Source organism: Sceloporus undulatus, chromosome 7 (assembly GCF_019175285.1).
Source record: "Sceloporus undulatus isolate JIND9_A2432 ecotype Alabama chromosome 7, SceUnd_v1.1, whole genome shotgun sequence".
In the NCBI taxonomy this organism is placed as follows: Eukaryota; Metazoa; Chordata; class Lepidosauria; order Squamata; family Phrynosomatidae; genus Sceloporus; species Sceloporus undulatus.
The window spans coordinates 11,016,268-11,030,359 of record NC_056528.1 but is presented as its reverse complement, the minus strand read 5'-3'; the positions used below and the strand labels follow the sequence as shown (position 1 = coordinate 11,030,359).

The 14,092-nt window shown below is 53.4% G+C and overlaps 3 protein-coding genes across 5 annotated transcripts in view; 2 read left to right on the top strand and 1 right to left on the bottom strand.

The window, feature by feature from the left end:
- NOL9 (nucleolar protein 9) overlaps positions 1-374 on the bottom strand; it is a 5,617-nt gene extending 5,243 nt beyond the window's left edge. For both annotated transcript variants that reach the window (XR_006104973.1, XM_042478752.1), the window contains exon 1: positions 96-374. Coding sequence is in view for 1 of the 2 variants with exons in the window: in XM_042478752.1 (XP_042334686.1) it covers positions 96-374 (279 nt within the window). In the remaining variant the exon portion in view is untranslated. The remainder of the gene's footprint in view (positions 1-95) is intronic.
- A 73-nt stretch (positions 375-447) lies between these two features.
- On the top strand, positions 448-7,061 carry TAS1R1 (taste 1 receptor member 1). The gene is made up of 6 exons (XM_042478749.1): positions 448-1,110; positions 1,570-1,891; positions 2,752-3,540; positions 3,959-4,168; positions 4,309-4,429; positions 5,560-7,061. The coding sequence occupies exons 1-6, from the start codon at positions 857-859 to the stop codon at positions 6,492-6,494; spliced, it is 2,631 nt and encodes an 876-aa protein (XP_042334683.1). The 5' UTR covers positions 448-856; the 3' UTR covers positions 6,495-7,061.
- A 1,437-nt stretch (positions 7,062-8,498) lies between these two features.
- Positions 8,499-13,709, top strand: ZBTB48 (zinc finger and BTB domain containing 48). 2 transcript variants are annotated; one of them, XM_042478750.1, is made up of 11 exons: positions 8,499-8,636; positions 8,990-9,673; positions 10,337-10,623; positions 10,932-11,043; positions 11,201-11,293; positions 11,562-11,648; positions 12,121-12,275; positions 12,368-12,504; positions 12,670-12,834; positions 13,089-13,177; positions 13,341-13,709. In XM_042478750.1, the coding sequence occupies exons 2-11, from the start codon at positions 8,996-8,998 to the stop codon at positions 13,626-13,628; spliced, it is 2,091 nt and encodes a 696-aa protein (XP_042334684.1). In that variant the 5' UTR covers positions 8,499-8,636; positions 8,990-8,995; the 3' UTR covers positions 13,629-13,709. The 2 variants fall into 2 exon arrangements, with proteins under 2 accessions (XP_042334684.1, XP_042334685.1); XM_042478751.1 differs by having other exon boundaries at positions 8,505-8,636; positions 8,993-9,673.
- Positions 13,710-14,092: the final 383 nt, after the last annotated feature.

Below are 14,092 nucleotides of genomic sequence, written 5' to 3'. Positions count from 1 at the left end.
CTCCTCATCTGCATGGCCACCGCCCCCCGAGGGATCCTTAGGGTCTGCCTGGCCCCGCCTCCGTCTCTACATGGCCCCGCCCCCGGCGCACGCACCGTCCCTCGAGGCAAGAGCACTGCAGCGCGTCCTTCGTGGGCCTCTGCCGCCACCAGCGCCTCTCCGGCCGGCCTTTCCTCCTCCTTCGGCTCTGTTACGAGCCCCGCGGCCACGAAGGAGGCGGCGAACTCCCTCAAGGCGTCTCCTCCTCCGCCTGCTCCGGGCTCCGCCTTCTGCCTCCCGCGTCCCAGGGGAGCGGCTTGCCGTCGCGGGGCGCCCCGTCGGAGGAGCCGCCGCCTCTGGTGCCGCCGCAGGAGTCCCCAGCTGCCCTTCGCCATCCTCACCGGGCGCCTCGTCTCCACAGCGACGCCCTCCTCCTCCTCCTCCTCCCGCGAGACACGCCCCCAAATATCGCGAGAATAAGAGCCAAAGTCAGGCATAGAGAGAGGAAACAGAGCGGCGCGCGGGCGCTACACTCGCGAGCTTCCAGTTTCGAGCTCGCGGCTAAGACGTCACTGGCCCACAGAGATAGGAAAAGGAAAGACACACACACACAACTCCCCTGCAGAAATGATGGCTCCATGCTGGGGGCATCCTGGGATTTGTAGTTTCCTGCGGCACCAGAGCCCCATGGCCAGAAACTACAACTCCCAGGATTCCATAGCACTGGCCCAGGGCAGTCGGATGGAATGGGGAAAGGCTGCAACTGAGGGCCAGCCCCAGGAGGCTGTTATACAAATCTGCAGGGAGGGCGATAGGGAAGCCAAGCCCCAGGATTTGCCTGTTGCTCTCCATCGCAGGCGCTCTTCCTTCCGAGGGAATGGAAATGATGCCTGGCCAGCCCTTCAAAGCGGGAGGGCTCCGTCCAGGGCTCCACTTGGCAGAGACGCCTTTGCCCAGGATGGCTCTCCTGCTCCTCCTCTGCCTCTTGTCCCTCTTCTGCTCCAGGGGCTCCTCTTCTTGGGCTCCTCTGGCGCTGGACGGAGATTATGCGCTCGCAGGGCTCTTCCCCATCCACCGAGGCAACGCCAACCCAAGCCAGAGGCCCAGGCCGCAGGTGGAGGTCTGCGAGAGGTGAGTGATGCAAGGCAGAGAGACTCAAAGAAAGAGAGAAGTTGGCGGCAGGAGCTTTCCTAGACCTCCGTCTACTTCCTCAGGTGCATTTGGTGGAGTGGAGAGCAAGGGACAGACCTCCATATGCCATTAGTGTACGGGAACGACATCCTATATATGCCATTAGTGTGCGAGAATGACATCTGAACAGACATTCTCACACACTAGTGGCATATATAGGTCTGTCCCTTGCTTTCCATTCCATTAAATGCATCTGAGGAAAGAGGCTTTAGTCTAGGAAAGCTCCTGCTGCCAATTTCTTTCTTTCAGTGAGTCTCAAAGGGCTACAAGATCTCTCTAGACACAGCTTTTACATCCCCGCTCTTGGTTTAAATGGTTTGGGTCTTGTGGAAGAGGTCCCCCGTTCTTCCTTTTTTGTTGCTGCCCTTTATTTCTCTCTGACTTTTCATGCTCCGGCAGTGCAACCGTCCGGAGCAGCCACAGCTATTACCTGGTCCAGGCCATGCGCTTCGCCATGGAGGAAATCAACAACGCCAGCGACCTCCTGCCCAACGTCACGCTGGGCTATGCCATCTACGACACGTGCGGGTCCTCAGCCAACATGTACGCCACACTGAGCATCCTGTCCCAAGGCGGAGATGGCTGCCGCGGTCACAGGGATGTGGCAGTGGCCGCCAACTACACCTTTTACAGGCCCAGTGCAGTGGCCGCGATCGGGCCGGACTCCAGTGAGGAAGCTCTCTTGACCGCTAGCCTGCTGGGCATCTTCCAAGTCCCAGAGGTAAAGCCCCCAAATCCCCAATGGTAGGCAAGAAGTCTGGACCTCTGACCATGGGTTTAGAAGTCTTGTCAGTATTAAAGCTGAATGTTTGCCACTGTCCAGTTGCACAGTATGTGTTTAGGAGGCCTCACTTGCTGGTTTATCCTTCATTTTCATGGCTTAAGGTTGGGAACAGACTGGGACAATAAACTTTTCCACTAGCCACACACTTGACCTGTTCTTTCATCTGGGGACTTGGGTCATGTCTGCGCAGTTTGGTGTCCAATATGACACACACACAGGATCCATCTTCCAGTGGCTTCACCTGATGGGAGAGGTCTATCTGTTATCCAGCCATGGGGCTCTGGATTCTTGGTCCTGGGATGGCTCCAGCTGAATTTGTTCCTCAATATTGACACTCAATGCATCTTGCAAAAATTAAAGCAGTATGCAAAGGGAAGCTGGTAGCATGAGCTCTTATAGACCTGAGTCTTCCTTCTCAGATGCATATATACTGATTTCCCAGACAGACCATCTTTAAAAATTAATGCAAATATAGTTAGTCACTTGCAAAGACATAAGTGAATTTATATAGAAAGCCGTGTTTAGAGTGCAACTAAACTCCAAAGAATTAAAACCATTACAAAAACGGCTCTGTTTTTGCTTTTGGCAGGAGCTTTATAACTGCCATCGCCTGCAAGTGTGAGCTGCTGATGCTGTTTCTGTTCTTTCTGCCTCTTTCAAGTGGCGCAGATACAGCAGTCTGATCCCACCGTAACCGCCATGGCCGGCTTCCGTGGGATCCTGGGGCGCGGAGTCCAGGGAGGCAACGGATGGCTCCTCCTGCCCCTTGCAGTTCAGGTTTCCCTCCTCTCTTCCAGGTGAGCTATGAAGCCACCAGCCGCACGCTGAGCCAGAAGCGCATCTTCCCCTCCTTCCTGCGCACTGTCCCCAGCGACCGCCTGCAGGTGGATGTCCTTGTGCGCCTGCTGTCAGCGTTCCACTGGACCTGGGTGGCCGTCCTGGGCAGCGACAACAACTATGGCCGCCAGGGGCTGCAGATGCTGCGCGAGGCCACCCCTCAAGCGGGCATCTGCTTTGCTTACCAGGGGATCCTTCCTGTCAACAAGGACGCCACCAGGGAGGTCTTGGCCAGGATCATCCTGGACGTGGTGGCCTCCAGCGCCAAGGTGGTCATCCTCTTCTCCAACAAACACAGCGTCAGGTCTTTCTTCCAGGAGGCCATCCAGCAGAATGTGACTGGGAAGATATGGGTTGGCACAGAGGACTGGTCATTGTCCACAGACATCTGGGAGATCCCTGGCATCTGGAGCATTGGGACTGTGATTGGGGTGTCGGTCAAGCAGGCCCAGCTTCCAGGACTGAAGGAGTTTGAAGCGGACTTTGCAGAATCCGCAAGAGCCAAGGCTGAGCACTCCAGCCTCAGTGATGCCAAAGCCACATCTTGTCAGAACTGTAGAGAAACGTGCAGCCAGCCATGTTCCCACTTCTGCAGGCCGGACTCAGTGACCGAATGGGAGCCGTCCCCGTATGACATGCAGGGGGCTTTCAGCGTGTATTCTGCCGTGTATGCGGTGGGACATGGCCTCCATCGCCTGCTGGGATGCCATACAGGGCTGTGCCACAAAGGGACCGTCTATCCTTGGCAGGTGTGTCAGGCATAGGCATTAATGCAAACTGACCATATTTCCCAGAATACTAAATTTTCTGGAAACAGTGGTGCTGAGCACATTTTGAAAAGCTTATTTATTTATTTGCCTTTGTTGGACAACTTAAATCCTGGTCTTTCTTTCTTTCTTTCTTTCTTTCTTTCTTTCGGTCTTTTTAAACAAAACTGCCCATCTTTCAAGAGCCATCCAACCTAAGAGCTAAGACTTTAGTGTTATGTCTTCACCACGCAACTAGTCATCACTTCTCCCCAGGAAAACTGTGTTCCATAATATGGAATTGAGAACATAATTCTCTCTGTGTCCTTTGTAACAGGTTTTTTTTTGACAGAGCAGGAGTCACGACATTTAATGCTATTCCAAAATCGGGTTTCAATGGCCCTTCCTATTTCTTTTGTAGCTCCTGAGGGAAGTAAAACGTGTGAACTTCAGCCTCTACCAAAGGCAGGTCTATTTTGATGCCAACGGAGACACCCTGGGAGGCTATGACTTGGTCTTGTGGATGTGGGAAGGTCAAGACTGGAACTACAGGGTGATTGGCTCCTTCAACCCTCCAGACCACCTGAGCATCGACAGAGAGAAGATTCAATGGCAAACGGAGGATAACCAGGTAAGGACCCATGCCCAGGTGTGTCAAAAGCAGGTACGCAGATCCCATCCTGTCTTACAGATCGCAAGAGTGGCAGTTGCAAGTGTGCCCCATGGATCCAGCATCGTCTGCTGCCTGACCTTCGCCCTTCTCCTTTCTAGGTTCCTGTCTCAGTCTGTTCTAAAGACTGTGATGTTGGGGAGCAGAAAGTGCTGCAGGGCATGCACCGCTGCTGCTTCCACTGTGTGGCCTGTTTGCCGGGGACCTTCTTGAACAAAAGCGGTGAGTGGACGCAGGAAACACAGACATCCGCATGAGATGAGCTGGCTGTAGTATGCCTCATGTCCCAAACTGGATCTTTGGCTAAAACAGTGAGTGGGCCCCCCCAGCTTGTTTTAGAGGAGAATCTAAACCCCTTAGAGATGGGATTGTCCTGATGATTGTTTTCTTTCTTTTATCCCAAAGGAATAGGAGGGGATTTTTATTCTGGGACAGGAGTAAAAAAACAATGTGTGTGTGTGGGGGGGGGAGGCATTGCCCAGGTCTAACCCCCAGTCTTGCTGCCCTGGGATTTGCCCCATTGACCATAGACTTGGGAATGACCCCTTTCATGCAAATTCTGCATCCTTGCTGAGCCCCCGCTATCTTGCCCAGTGGATGTGGCACCGGAGGCCCCAGGAAGCAAGGGTGGTTTCAATATGAGCTCGTCAGGTGCAGTGGCACGGGGCTTGGCACTGTGGTTACACACCTGCATCCTCGGGGAGGAAGGCCTGGCCAAGCGGACCATGACCAGAGAGAGGAAGGTCTCCTGCCAAGCGCTGCCAAAGGGGAAGCAACATGGAAATGCCCTGTGAGCCAATGCAGGCTGGTGATGGCATAGAGGCTGTTTCCCCACACACCCCACCCTATGGTAAGGGTGCTTCGGTGTGATGCGGCAAAAACCCCACTGGTCAGCTGGGATGGGGCAAGTAACTTGGATTAATTTGCCACTGAATTTTTAAACAGAAAACAGTACAGAGCTCTTGACTATTTTTGCTGCAATGTGCTGAGTGTGGTCAAAATGGAAAAAGGTATCCATATGGAAGAACACATAAGAGGCGTCAGCAGTTTTGTTTTGCCTGAACCTCATGAGAAAGGCAAGTTTCTGCCCCAACATCCTGCTCCTCTCAATCCTGCTGAGTTAATGGAGCGTAAAATACTTCTGCACTTTGAACTCAGTTTGCAGCAACTGAAGCAAGCTGAGGATGAAAGGGAAAAGCAGCAGGAGGAGAGAGAATGTGGGATATTTTAAGAACAGCTGAGAAAATGGGATGACATAGCCATTTGGAGGGGATTAAATAAATCATAACATGTTGTTGATGATGATTGTGATAAAGCACATGCCTCTGCTGACCTCTGCTCTCGACCCACAGACCTCTACACCTGTCAGACGTGCAGGAAGGGCCAGTGGTCCCCCGCCAAGAGCGAGGCCTGTTTCGAACGCACAGTCATCTTCCTGCCCTGGGCTGACCCCATCTCTCTGACCCTCTTGGCCATCACCACCCTTCTGCTCTCGCTCATGGCCAGCACAGCCTTCTTCTTCTCCCGCAACTTGGAGACCCCAGTGGTGCGGTCAGCCGGGGGCCGTCTCTCCTTCGCCATGCTGGGTGCCCTGGCCGGTGCCACCCTCAGCCTGTACTGCAACTTCGGAGTGCCAGGGAGGCTGAACTGCCCACTGAGGTTCCCGCTGTACAATATCAGCTTCAGCCTCTGCCTCGCCTGTATGGTGGCCCGCTCTGTCCAGATTGTTATCATCTTCAAGATGGCCACCAAAGCCCCCAGCCTCTATGAGGCCTGGCAGCGTTACCACGGCCCCCACCTCCTCATTGTGGTCCTCACTAGCCTGCAGGGCCTTTTGGCCCTCATCTCCCTCAGCATCGACCTCCCGGCTCCCCTCCAGGACTACAACATCTCCCCGAAGCTGATTTTCCTGGTGTGCTCCACCATGGACAGCATCCTGACTTTGAGCGGCATCATCTACAATGGCCTCCTGGGGGTGGCCTGCTTTGTGGTCAGCTACCTGGGGAAGGACCTGCCCAGCAGCTACAGCGAGGCCAAATGCATCACCTTCAGCCTCCTGGTCTACTTTGTCTCCTTCGTCTGCTACAGTATCGTCCGTCAGATCTACCAGGGCCGCTACCTGATCGCCTTTTATGTCACCTCCCACCTCTGCACCCTCGCTGGGGTCTTCGGGGGCTACTTCGCTCCCAAGGCCTACATCATCCTCTTCCACTCGGAGCGCAACACCAACGAGCATTTCCAGATGTCCATCCAGAGTTACACCAAGAGGACAAACCTGGCAGGCTGAGGAGGGAGGCAGTCCGCTGCCATGGGGCTAGTCTGCACCACAATTCAAAAGGCAGTACAGAGGGCAGGGGAAGAGGGTCTGGATCTGGCAGGGACAGTCTGCTTTCAAAATGCCCCAGTTACTTCCATTGCCAAAGGGCAAAAATGGCTTGCCCTCCATTAACTCAGGAGGGGTAGCTTTAGGGGGAATGAAAGCAGTGCCCTCCCTGCCCCAAACAGAGTTCTTCCCCTCCATGAAATTCCTCTTCGTTTCCCAAATTTCTATCATTGCTGTAACTTAAAACTTCAGTTAAGTATTTAGAAATGGCTGACTCAAACAGGGGTATTGGGCCAAACGCCTTTTCTCCCCCTCCCCATGAATTTTCCCTAGATGTGAATGGTTTCAGTGTAGTAGTTAATGTATTATTATTATTCTCTGCAATGCTAGGAATTTGGGGGACACAGGAAAATTTCCAATTGGGAAGGCAGGCTTGTACCCCTCCTCTTTTCATTTCCTAATAAAACAATGGCAACCACTGATGTGTTTCCTTCAATAGTCTTTTAATTCAGAGACTGTTTTAACATTACAGGCTTGTTGTGTTTGGGGCGATATCCATTTTGGACCTTGCAGCTGTGAGCCCCTTGAGCCCCGGCTCCTATCGATCTCTCCATTAAAAGGCTGGCCCTGAGATGCAGATGAATCAAGCCATGCGTTTTTAAAATGCTGACCATGGCAGCCCCAGCTATTGACTTTCCCAGTCAGTGACCAATGGCGATGTTAACACCGGTAGACTTGCATTGCCCTGGATGTACCTTCCATGCGCTTGCGCCCGGCGGTTGTTGTGCGCCAGCGGCTTGTGCATCTCTCTTCACATGAACGAAAGGCAATATGAACAGACTTGTCTTGGTAGTCTGCCCTGCCTCTTTCTCTGCCTCTCCAAGGACCTGGCAGCCCTTTCTTTCCATCCTATGGAGCCCTGGGATCACCAGAGTCCTTTGACAGAGAAAGCTAAACATCTCACAGAACTACAAATCCCAGAATCGATATTCAGCCATGGCAGTTAATGGGGTGTCAAACTGCATTGTTGCACTGTAGGATTATTCCACTTGGCATCTCTTTAAAGAGCTGCCACTCTGGAATCCTGGGATTTGTGGCTCTATAAGGCCCTTTTTTCTGCCCAAGAGGTGCCTCTCCAAACTACAAATCCCAGGGGTTCTGTAGGAGATTGCCACAGGCTGCATCTGCATCCTCCTCCGCCTCCTCCTCTGTCCATGGCCCTTGACATTGTGGGCGTTTTATCTGCGAGGCGCTTTGGGGAGAAAAGCGGGATATAAATGAAATAAAGGTAAATAAATAAATAACAAAACAAAGCAAAGCAAAATATATAACTATCCAGAGAGAGAGAGAGACTCAGACTGAGACGGTTAAGCATACGCGCGCATGCGCACTAGGGCTGAAAAGGGGAGCCTGCTTCTGGCGTAGCCCCGCCCCCTCATTAGCATAGCCCCACCCTTGAGAGCCCTTCTTCCCCGCCGCGCTGACGTCACGCGCCCTGCGTCGGCCCAAGATGGCGGCGCTTTGGTTCCCCTCCTCTCCCTAAAGGTGGCAGAGAAGGAAAAGGGCGGAAAAGGAGGCGAGGTGGGCGGGCAGGGGCCCTGCGGACCCCCAGCTGGGCCTTTTCATCCCCAAATTGAGGCTGGAGGGGAGGAAGAGGGTGGTCTCCCCTTTAGATCTCTTTATTTGGGGGGGCAGAAAGGGGGTGGGATCCCCAAAACTGCCCCAGAAACATCTGTCAAAATGAGGTTTACCTCATCCAGATGTGCATTTAGATGTAATTTGGTTATTTAACCAGACATCTCACTGACTGGCTGCCAAAGCAAATGGAGATTTAATAAGTAAATGGTGATTTAATGATTAATGGTCATGATGATATAGTCTAATGATTACTCACCCATTGCCTTGTTTGTCCATTGTAGCAGCAGCAGAGACACCGACTGAGGCAGCCGCCTCATTGACGGAGGACCATCCCTTTCGGCACAGAAAAGGCTAGAAGGAAAGAAGGAAAAGGAGGAGGCAGAGGAGGAGAGACTTCTGCAGCGGAGGCTGTCCTTGGACTCAACAGCTTTCCAAGAGAGAGAGAGAGAGAGAGGTCCCTTTTCGCAGGTGCGGAGGAGACCTGAAGGTTGTGGCAGCTTTGGGACTAAGGCTACATCCACACTAGAGAAATAACCTGGTTTGGCACCGCTTTAACTGCCTCCCTGGCTGAAGGCTATGGAATTCTGGGAGTTGGAGTTTGTTGTGGGCGCCACTTTCTTTGGGTTTGTCTCATAGGTGCTGCAAGACCCCAGTTCCATCCAGGCTTTACTTGGATCCCTTAGGAAGGGTCTGTGGGGCTTCCTCCCCCTGACTCCAGCCCCAAGGAGTGGGGTTCAGGTTTAGGTGCACAGAAGCTGAGCCCCTCTTACAGAGATTTCTAGTCACTCCCTGCTCTCTCTCATTCTCTCTCTGTCTTGCAGCAGAGCATGGAAGGCTCCTTTGTCCAGCACAGCGTGCGAGTCCTGCAGGAGCTCAACAAGCAGCGGGAGACCGGGCAGTACTGCGATGCCACCCTGGCAGTGGGCAGCCGGGTCTTCAAGGCCCACTGGAGCGTGCTGGCCTGCTGCAGCTCCTTCTTCCAGAGCCTGTATGACGGCGCTTCCAGCAAAATCATCCTCCCAGAGACCTTTCTGGAGATCTTTGCGCTCCTCCTCGACTTCTTCTACACGGGGCACTTGGACGTCACCCCAGAGAACTCAGAGAAGCTCCTGGAGGCCGCCAGGGAACTCTGCATCCCCGAGGCGGTTCAGCTGTGCCAGGAGTTCAAGCCTGCGTGCTTGGACGACAGCGGTCAGGACCGCCAGGAGAACGAAGGCAGTGTCTGTGCCGCAGTTGTGGCGGATGCCCACGGAGAGCTGGCTCCCGATGCTGCCGCACCCCCCGCTGACCCGGTCCCGGAACGCAGCCGGAGCCCCTGCCTCCAAGGGAGCCCCGAAGCCCAGGGCCAAGGGGAGAGCCCCCGCCTCCTCCGGGGAAGGCTGGGAAGGGCTCCCAAAACAAACGCACTGAGCAATGCAGGTGAAGTAAAGGGCACCCCGGAGTGTCAGGAACTAAAAAGGCCATTGAAAAGAGAAGTCGCCGAGGACCTGGGCGCCAGTCACGAGGTGGCGTGTGGAGTCATGTGCTGCTAGGGATTGCCTTTGTCCCCCTCAAACCCATGTCCTGCTAGAGAAAGACGGTGCCTTAGAGGGACAGGAAAACAGACAGAAGCAGCCAGAGGAGGGATCTGCTTGTCCATGAATGACCACAGGGAAGATGGGGAGCAACTCACTGAGAGGGCTGTGTTCCTGTTGCAGGGAGGTGGGGATTTGGGGGGGAAGCTCTGAGGCTATTGCTTGTTCCACAGCTGTGGGTCATTGAGGATGCCCTTTCACATTGCCCACAGCTTCCCACAGAGCAGCTGCACTGTGCAGAAGATTCTGGGACACTCAGTTGCCAGATAGAGAAGGTGCCATGTTCTGGAAGGAATTCAGTTCTCCCTCGCAGGTCTGGACACAAAGGCCGATGTCTTCTTAGTGGCACACAAGGGCAGAAGTCAGACTTATGCCTGAGAATGTCTGTTTTTGATCATTGTGGGAGTTGGCACTCCCTTCCTCTGCAAAGACCAAGGCACCCCAAATTTACTGTAGGGTCTCTACAGCACTTGACCCCTTTTTAAAAAGAACCAACATAGTTAACCAAATAATTGGGAGAGTTGTAATTAACACAATCATTGCCTCTTTCTTTCACTTGTACTAGACTGATATTATGCTTTGTTTTTCCCAAAGGAAATGCAGGAGGTTCCTGGTTCAAATGGCATCCCTGCTGAAGAGGAGGGGGCTGGAAGAGGGAAGAAAGAAACTGATGAGGATTACGTCCCTGGGAGGAAGAGCATCAGGACCAAAAGGAGGACTCCCTTAGCCAGGAAGCCCACTGCTAGCTCCAAGGCAGCAGGAAACAGCGACACACTGGAAGCCGGGCTGCTGAGAAACCGCAGGGGCACCACTGACCCTGTCGAGTGCCCCACCTGCCACAAGTCATTTCTTAGCAAATACTATCTCAAAGTGCATAACAGGTAAGTTCTTGCCAATGAAGTATCAAAAGAAGGGTTTTTACCATTTTAAATAAAAGGCATTACATCCAGCTAGTAAGGCATTGTGTAGCTTCTCTATGTGAGAAGCTTAAGAAGCTGCAGAGATGCAAAACTGTAAGTTCCATCCAAGCATCTCTGGAAGTGACAGCCAGCTAGGTAACGTAACAGGCATTCTTCACACTCAGCTGGCTCTCTGTGTGCTCTTCAAAACGAGTTCCTCTTGAGTAGCTTTATGGCCCCTGCCGTTTCCACCGTGGGTCAAGCAAACCTGCCTCTTTTCTTCCGGACAGAAAACACACCGGCGAGAAGCCCTTTGAGTGCTCCAAGTGCGGGAAGTGCTACTTTCGGAAGGAGAACTTGCTGGAGCATGAGGCCAGGAACTGCATGAACCGCTCAGAGCAGGTGCCAGTGGGGCGTCTGACCTGGGTTCCCCTGTAGGTCCCTCTTGGGAATTGGCCCCACTTCTCTTACTAGGAGACAGATAAGAAGGGAGGATATCTCCTTCCCTCCCTCCCTTCTTTCCATCTTCTCTTGCTGCCCTGTGTCTGTTCCCTTCCAGGTTTTCCCCTGCTCTGTTTGCCAAGAGGTGTTTAAGAAGCGGGTGGAGCTGCGGCTGCACATGGTCACCCACACGGGAGAAATGCCTTACAAGGTCAGCCTGCCTTGCCCTTGAGCATCACTGGAGGGTGGGAGTGGGACACGGAAGGTGACAAGCTTGGGAAACAAGAATGCTCTGTCTGACAATTAACATGCATTGGATAGTTAAAAAACAATGTGCAAATGTTAAGTTAAAGCGGATGTTCAGTTTCCAGTTCTTTTTAAAATCTGCAGCTGTTCCTCTTTTCCTTCCTGCATCTCCAAAAGAAAGAATAGGTATCCCTGGTTGGACTGTTGCTCACTTGTGGTTTTTGTATCCCTAGTGCTCTTCTTGTGCCCAGCAATTCATGCAGAAGAAGGATCTACAGAGCCACTTGATAAAACACCACGGAGCCCCTAAGCCCCACGCGGTAAGCCAGCTCCTGGGGAAAGTGGGGCTGGAGAGGGGGTTCCCAACTGCTGCCAGGCCTTCCCAAACTTTTATTTGATACCAAAAAATAAAAATAAAAAAATGATCCCCATCTCTGGGGTAGGATAAGTCTCAGTGGCATTGTGTGGATGCAGTAGGCGGTCTGCAGCAGAGGAAAGGGTTGTAGTTTTTGAGGCGCTAGGTTCCAGCATCCCCAACACATGATAGAAATGAGACCATAGGTAGCAAATTCTTCTGCCCAGGGTACACCAAGACAATGCAGCTGACAGATAGCTCTCAGGGTTAAATTGTGCAGAACGAAACAAAGGAAAGAGCTGCACAGGTGTGCCCCATATCCCATCCAGATAGCGACTCTCTTGGAGAAAGAGCAGGGCTGCGTCAGTGGGGTGCAAAGTGGGCCACTCCTCCTTGGGTTGTGCTTCTTCCTCACATAAATCTTCCTCCCCTGCCAGTGCTCTGCGTGCTCCAAGTGTTTTCTCTCCCGGATGGAGCTCTACCTCCATGAGGCCTTCAAGCACCGTGGAGAAAAGCTCTTTGTCTGCGAGGAATGCGGCCACCGGGCCTCCAGCCGCAATGGCTTGCAGATGCATGTCAAAGCCAAGCACAGGTGAGGCAGAGGGACCATCACCTGGTGCATCCTGTTTGGGGTGGCCCCTGCCAGCTTCTCTCATGTATGCCTGCTTCTCTGTCCCCTGCCAGGAACGAGCGGCCCTATGTGTGTGAGTTCTGCCAGCACGCCTTCACCCAGAAGGCCAATCTGAACATGCACCTCCGGACCCACACTGGGGAGAAGCCCTTCCAGTGCCACCTCTGTGGCAAGACCTTCCGCACCCAAGGTAGGAGCACTGTGCGCGGAAGAGGCTGAGGGTGGGCACCCAGCCAAATAGCGAGATGGGAAAGGTGGCATCCTCTGGACGCTAAAGAAGTGGGTGAGACACCGCATTTGTCCAAGAAGGCCCTTCCTCCTGCTTGATCAGTTTGTTTTCTTCCCCAATCAACAGCAAGCCTGGATAAGCACAACCGGACCCACACAGGTGAGCGGCCCTTTAGCTGCGAGTTCTGCGAACAGAGGTTCACCGAGAGGGGCCCGCTCCTGCGGCACGTGGCCAGCCGGCACCAGGAAGGCAGGCCCCACTATTGCCAGATCTGCGGGAAAACCTTCAAAGGTAATGTGGCTGGAGGCAAGGCTGCAGGCTCTGCTTGGGCCAGGAACAGGTCCCTTGCCAAAACAGGAAGATAATGGAGAAAGACAGATGTGCCCCACCCCTGGGAACTGTGTGGATGAGTGTACCACGAGGGCATCTAGAAGGTCCCTCTATTTGATGCCACAGTGGTGGGACATGAGGAAGTCCTCACAGTTAGGGGCAGAGACAGGGATACACACAGCCCTCTAACAGGCACCTTGCTTTCCCCTTCCCAGCGGTGGAGCAGCTGCGCGTTCATGTCCGGAGGCACAAGGGAGTGAGGAAGTTTGAGTGTACGGAATGTGGCTACAAATTCACACGGCAGGTAGGGCATGGCAGGGAATAACCCATGTCTGCCCCTGCATGCTTTCTGGCTTTCCAAGGGGTGGATGGGTGAAAAATGGTGAAGGAGGCACTACCCTGCCCTCGCCCTCCTTCAGTTCTGTGCCTTCAGGCGCCTCAGCCCTTTCCCTCTTGCTCTCCCAAAGGCCCACCTGCGGCGCCACATGGAGATCCACGACCGGGTGGAAAACTACAACCCCCGCCAGAGGAAGCTGCGCAACCTGATCATCGAGGACGAGAAGGCTGTGGGGGCGGCTTTGCAGCCCCTCCAGGCACTGGGGGAAGAGGAGGAAGAGGAAATGGTGGGCTCCGCGGAGGTTATTGTGGAGTCACTTGCCCAAGACTCCCTCAGTCAGGAGCTCCCCCAACAGAGACTCTGCCCCAATGAGGGTTTGGCCCCTCCGGAGGTCATCATTACCATCCCAGAGGACTGAGTGATATGGCACTTGTCCTCTGTCAAAAGCCCCCTTCCCCAATAAAAAAAAAAGAAAAACCAAGAGCTTTCCAGGTTGTTGTGGTCTGTCTCTGATTGCAGCCACATGGCATGTATAGTGGCACCCTGGGAGGGAAGAAGGGATGAGAGGTGACTGGTTGGGCACATGTATTTCTCACTCCTCCTGGGAGTTGGCAGCCCAAAAGTGGGTGGGTGGACTAGGAATGTGACCCTGACTCCCAGAAAAATCCTATTCCAGCACTCAAACTACAGCAACATGCTGGTGCCCATCAAGCCCTTATCTGTTCTCAAAAGAAAAGTGTTTTGTACGAATTCCAGTTATAGAACCAGCAGCCTACTGGTTTTCAACCTTTAGTACTCTACTGTATTAGTGACACGAATGCATGAAGTTCCTTTGTGCACAGGGCGCATGTGTGTGTGTGGAGGTGTATTCTCTTGCCCTCA